The 6,748-nt window shown below is 41.3% G+C and overlaps 1 protein-coding gene across 1 annotated transcript in view; it reads left to right on the top strand.

Annotated features, from left to right (window-relative positions):
- Nucleotides 1-6,419: 6,419 nt before the first annotated feature.
- Nucleotides 6,420-6,748, top strand: part of SH3BGRL2 (SH3 domain binding glutamate-rich protein like 2) — a 56,408-nt gene continuing 56,079 nt past the window's right edge. The window contains exon 1 of the mRNA XM_014541784.1: nt 6,420-6,719. Coding sequence (XP_014397270.1) covers nt 6,435-6,719 — 285 coding nt within the window. The 5' untranslated portion in view covers nt 6,420-6,434. The remainder of the gene's footprint in view (nt 6,720-6,748) is intronic.

The raw sequence follows: 6,748 nt of genomic DNA, 5'->3' as shown, positions 1-6,748 counted from the left end.
AGTGTCTCTGCTTTTCACTCCTAGTGGCTCCATTCTCCTCTTGTCACTGATCAATTTGCTCTTCTTAGTCTTCATTTCAGTTCCCTCATTGTCTCATACTTGCTCAATGCTTCTCATCCCCACCCTCAGGCCCCTCACAATATCTCTCTTTATATTCCCACAGCAAAACTGGCTCAGTCTTTCAATTTTCCAACTGTAAATTCCTGAAAGGGTTAATATGTATTTTCAAGCTTGGTCATCTATGTCATAAACTACTTTAACGCTGTAATAGGTCACACTGGGGGATGTACACAGATGCGTGCAAACATCTGCAACCAGGTGATCTGGGATTCTTCTGCACAAGGGCTGTGGGTTGACAGATACTATAAGGCCTAACTTAGAGAATATCCTAAGCATAATTAATCCTCCTAACAATCTTGAGTGATAGTCATTATTTTTATTCATTTTATAGAATGAAAACTGAGGCTTAGATAGGTGACAAAATTTGTCCAAGGTATTAAGTGGAAAAGCTGGAATGTGAACTCAGGCCGCCTAAGTAACAAACTCAAAGCCACCATTTTCATTATCATTTTTCTTAACTTCCAGGCTGAGTAACATTTTTGCTATTCTCTATTTTCTGACTCTTGATTTTGTACTTTTCCAATTGCTCCCCCACTCTTTTAAATTCCTTATTCTCCCAATTCCTAAATGTAGGAGTTTTCCCAAGGGAATGTATAAATAATAGGAACAAATCTTCATGGCTCCTTCTTGTCTCTTTCTGTACTTTCTTGTTAGGCAAATTCATTGGCTGTTGCAGATTTGGAAACCCAAGGGCAGGAATTGTGGCAGACCTGGATTCATGGAAACTGAAGTTGGAAATAAGACAGCCACCAGCCTCCTGGTTAGTGTCTCTGCTTTTCACTCCTAGTGGCTCCATTCTCCTCTTGTCACTGATCAATTTGCTCTTCTTAGTCTTCATTTCAGTTCCCTCATTGTCTCATACTTGCTCAATGCTTCTCATCCCCACCCTCAGGCCCCTCACAATATCTCTCTTTATATTCCCACAGCAAAACTGGCTCAGTCTTTCAATTTTCCAACTGTAAATTCCTGAAAGGGTTAATATGTATTTTCAAGCTTGGTCATCTATGTCATAAACTACTTTAACGCTGTAATAGGTCACACTGGGGGATGTACACAGATGCGTGCAAACATCTGCAACCAGGTGATCTGGGATTCTTCTGCACAAGGGCTGTGGGTTGACAGATACTATAAGGCCTAACTTAGAGAATATCCTAAGCATAATTAATCCTCCTAACAATCTTGAGTGATAGTCATTATTTTTATTCATTTTATAGAATGAAAACTGAGGCTTAGATAGGTGACAAAATTTGCCCAAGGTATTAAGTGGAAAAGCTGGAATGTGAACTCAGGCTGCCCAAGTAACAAGGTCAAAGCCACCATTTTCATTATCATTTTTCTTAACTTCCAGGCTGAGTAACATTCTTACTATTCTCTACTTCCTGACTCTTGATTTTGTACTTTTCCGATTGTTCCCCAACTCTTTTAAATTCCTTGTTCTCCCAAGGGAATGCATAAATAACAGGAACAAATCTTCATGGCTCCTTCTTGTCTCTTTCTGTACTTTCTTGTTAGGCAAATTCATTGGCTGTTACAGATTTGGATATAGTCAGACACCACCATGTCTTAACCTGGGGTTCTTTAACACACACAAAGTCCCCATCCCACAAGGGACTTGTGGACAGAATTTAGGGAGTTCATGAACTTAAATAAGACAAAAATAACATCTTTATATTTTCACTAAACTCTAACTGAAATTTACCAATCCTTCAATTATGAATGTAGGCAACAAACCACTGTAATATCAGCAAATATCTGTGACTTGGTTACCAATAAAAATCACAGTATTTTAAGATTTTCATGGTGGTTATTTAATCCACTACTAAATCATGATACTTAATAAGTAAATATGTATATTACCATATAAAAATTGTTTAATAGTTCGATAACTATTTTGCAATACAAGTGGTTTCCTTTGTAATCTTGTCTCTTTTATTTTCTGTATTTATTTTGATTTATTGGTTTTTTTTTGGGGGGGGGAGAGAAATATCGATTTATTGTTCCACTTATTTATGCATTCATTGGTTGCTTCTTGTATGTGCCCTGACCAGGGATGGAACCCACAACCTCGGCATATCCAAGATTTTCATGGTGGTTATTTAATCCACTACTAAATCATGATACTTAATAAGTAAATATGTATATTACCATATAAAAATTGTTTAATAGTTCGATAACTATTTTGCAATACAAGTGGTTTCCTTTGTAATCTTGTCTCTTTTATTTTCTGTATTTATTTTGATTGATTGGTTGATTTTTTTTTGTGGGGGGGAGAGAAATATCGATTTGTTGTTCCACTTATTTATGCTTTCATTGGTTGCTTCTTGTATGTGCCCTGACCAGGGATGGAACCCACAACCTCGGCATATCCAGATGATGCTTTATCAAACTGAGTTACCCTGCCAGAGCTATTGTCCATATTTAGAAACTATTTTTTTTTTTTTTTGAGAAAGGGACCACAGACTTCACCAGACTGCTAAAGGTTGAGAACCCCTGCTTTAAAACACTTTGCTCGTTAGCTAATCTTATTATGGTGATTATCCTATATAATAAAAGGGTAATATGCAAATTGACCCTAACAGTGGAACAACTGGTCACTATGACATGCACTGACCACCAGGGGGCAGACGCTCAACACAGGAGCTGGCCCCTGGTGGTCAGTGCGCTTCCACAGGGGGAGCGCCACTCAGCCAGAAGCAAGCTCATGGCAGGCCAGCACAGTGGTGGTGGCAGGAGCCTCTCCCACATCCACAGCAGTGCTAAGGATGTCTGAGCAGGCCTAAGCCATTAGTCAGAGATCCCCCGAGGGCTCCCGGGCTGCCAGAGGGATGGATGACTGCCAGCTTAGGCCCGTTCCCCTGGGAAGCGGGCCTAAGTCGGCAGGTGGACATTCCCCGGGGGGTCCTAGAGGGCACAGACTGGGCTGAGGGATCCCCCCCGCAGTGCACAAATTTTCGTGCACTGGGTCTCTAGTTTCACTATGTATGTATATCAAATCATCATGCTGCACACCTCAAATTTATACAATGTTGTATATCCATTATATCTCAATAAAGCTAAGGGGAAAAGCCACTCTAGCTGGATGGTCTATCATGACTTATAATGGAGATTAAGTCTTAGCCAATGCAAGAGCAACTTTCCTAACACCTAATGACCTACTCAATTTTCTGCATTCTGTCTTTAAGTTTCAGCTGCCTGCTTTATCTGCAGCCTTTACTTGTCAGATGGGCATCTAATCCTCTCTGTACTATGATACCCTGGTGTTAATCTTGGACCTCTAGCTTGTATCCCAGATTGCTTTCTACTCTTGGTCACTCTTCCACTTTACTAACTCTGAGTCTCAACTCCATACTGGCCTTTGAGGTTTCCTGGACTGCTAACACTCTGTCCTGCACACAAATTCTAGTCAATCTAGGGTGGAAAAAATATAGCTAATTATTACCAGAGCAATTCTAAAGGATAGCTCTGATCATATTCTTCTGTCAGAATGCTTACAAATTAAGTACAGACTTCTCAGTTAGGGCAATTTTGGTTACAGAAACCAAAAGTTGAAGTGGCTTAAGTACCAGTAAGATGAGGAATTCATGATATAGATACAGGGATATTACACAGGCCTCAATAGCAGGGATAAAGAAATAGGTTGAACAACAGAGAGTGGCAAACTTTTTTGGTAAAGGGCTAGATAGTAAATGTTTTAGGCTTTTCAGGCCATATGGTTTCTATCATGTGATAGACACTTACAAATTAAGTACAGACTTCTCAGTTAGGGCAATTTTGGTTACAGAAACCAAAAGTTGAAGTGGCTTAAGTACCAGTAAAATGAGGAATTCATGATATAGATACAGGGATATTACACAGGCCTCAATAGCAGGGATAAAGAAATAGGTTAAACGACAGACAGAGAGTGGCAAACTTTTTTGGTAAAGGGTTTTTCAGGCCATATGGTTTCTATCATTCTGTGATAGACAATATGAAAAGGAATGTGTTCTAATAAAACTTTATTTACAAAACAGACAACCAGCTGGATCTGACACACAGTTTTTAGGACCCGTGGACTAAAGCATTGTCAAGACACTCTGAAACTCATCTCTGCCATGCACCACATGTCTGCTTTGCTGCTCTCTTCCTACTGACTATCTTCTGTAGCTTTCCTGGTTCTAGGTTGGAACATGGCTTCTGAAAGCTCTGATCTTCCATGCCACACATTCAAGTTCAAATTCTCTCTCTCTCTCTCTGTCTGTCTTAATTCCAAATCCTTAGTGTAGGAATGTTGCCTGGCCTTGCTTGGGTCAAGTGCTCACTCCTAGACCAATCTATTGTGGCTAAGGGTCTGGGTCTTACTGTATGAACAGGGTTTTGGGGCACCATCATCATTATAACCGCTTGGATCAGAATGGAGAAACAGATTCCAGAAAAGGGCAAGGAACTAGGCAGACAACTCAGGAGAGTCCCCTGCTGTATTCATTCAAACCTTTTTTTCATCCCTGTTCTCTGTAAGTCCCCTCACTTCCCTTTCTGAAGCAAAATTGACTCTTTGCAATTCTCACATACTCTGCAAATTCTCACCCTGCATTCTCCCCTATCTGCCAGCAGAAATTCTACTCATCGTTAACCTATATATAAAATATGTAAAATATTTTCTATATATATATTATTGATTTCAGAGACGATGGAAGAGGGAGAGAGAGAAACATCAATGATGAGAGAATCACTGATTGGCTGACTGCTGCATGCTCCCCACTGGGGATAGAGCCCACAACTTGGGCATGTGCCCTGACCAGGAATCAAGCCATGAACCTCCTGGTTCATAGGTTGATGCTCAACCACTGAGCCACACCAGCTGGGCAATTCTACTCACCTTTAAAGTCTCTTCTAAAGTTTCCCTCTCTTTCTTTTATATCCATACAACACTCCATTGGTATGGCATTTCTTGTTCTGTTGCTATTTCTGTACCTTTTTCTTTTGCAGACAATAGGTGCTCTGCTGACTGAGAAAATGACTTTTTCATCTTTTCATCCATTCTTATACCTTTCAAAGAGACTCTGAGTTCCTATTGTTGAGTTTAACCATATCTTCAAAGCTATATAACTTCAAACTGAAGAAAATGCTGACTATTATAAAGTTGCATTTATACAGGAAATTAGTATCTACCTTTAAGATACATTCCCAATGTTGAATGTTTTAAATTTTTATAAACATTTATTTCCACATTTATGGTAGCCAAATTAAAGTATATTTGAACAGAGCTAGTAATTACAGCAAAACTTATATTTAAAATTGTTGAATACTAAGAAGAAATAAAGTCCCATTAAGATCGTATCTTGTTATTATACTAAATTAAAAAGGAATCGTACAGAAATGATATAAGGTAAGTAATAGGAAAGGTTATAAACTTAAAATATTCAAAGTCGCTCTAAAAAAAACAAATGGTCCAAACCGATTAGTATTTGTGTAAGAAATTTTCCAAGAGACCTCATTTTCTTTGTTTCTAGAATTATTAATTAACATCGTTCCCAGAACTCTGCTAGGCTCCCCTGCTGAAAGGAAGAAAGTAAATACAGTACTGCAGGGAAAACTGGTCCATTTCCACTAAACTGAGAGAGGCTTGCGCTTTTGTTAAGCAGAAGCACTTGCTAACGAACTATTCCTAAACTATTAACAACTACATAAAGGCTTTTTATTTAAGGGCATCCTCCAGGGAGACTGCGCTGGAATTTGCAGGTCTGAAAAAGGCACAGATTTGGCTCAACTGTAAATATTAGGTGAACAGAGGCAAAGCCATTGTGTAGGGTAGGGGGTGGGGCGGGTGGGGTTCAGATTCCCAATGTTGATAGAAGGATTCTAATTTCGCTTGGTATTTATTTTTTTCTACTACAATTACAGTTTTGCTAAGAAAAATAAAATATCGGTTGTGCTCTCATCTGCGTTTCTAATTTTCCGTGTCTGCATAAAAAGAAAACCTCCCATTGATCTAAAGGAATCATCTTTCTGCAATCTCCAGAGTCCCTGGGAAAACAGAGGCGCGCCCGTAGGTCCCTGGGGCTTGCCCCACGCAGATGAACCTGGGTGGGTTTGCTCCAAACCAGTAAACCACAACACAGAACCTAAGCGTGGACTTTGAACCAATCCCTTTTGCCTAGTTTTATTTTTCCTCGTCTCCCTGGCATCCTCGCCACCCCTTGTCATCGTCTTTTCCCTGCCACGGGCTCTCTTCCAGCCAGCGGCATGCCTCAGGGATTGACGCGCAACAAGGAGGCAACCTGAAGGACCTCCGTCCACCAGTCACCCAGGGAAAGACCGAAACTACAACTCCCATCATGCCCCGCACCGGCCTCCCCCTCTCCCCTCCTCCCCCTCCACTGCCAGGGCAGGAGGCGGAGAGGCGCGGAGCTTTTTATCTGCAGACCAGGAGGGAGGGATCTAGATCCCTGCGATCTCACCCGAAGGGAGCGTTCTGGCCGGTGGCAGCCGCGGTTCTCCGCTGCAGAGTTTTGCGTCCTTCCCGCACCAGCCCAGAGTCCGAGGGGGCAGACGGTGCGTCCCGGCGCGGCGAGAGGATGGTCATCCGTGTATTCATCGCCTCCTCCTCCGGCTTCGTGGCGGTGAGCGCGGCGGGGACCCGGGGTGGGGC

Source organism: Myotis brandtii, unplaced genomic scaffold (assembly GCF_000412655.1).
Source record: "Myotis brandtii unplaced genomic scaffold, ASM41265v1 scaffold2790, whole genome shotgun sequence".
NCBI lineage: Eukaryota > Metazoa > Chordata > Mammalia > Chiroptera > Vespertilionidae > Myotis > Myotis brandtii.
This window is presented reverse-complemented; position numbering and strand designations above follow the sequence as displayed.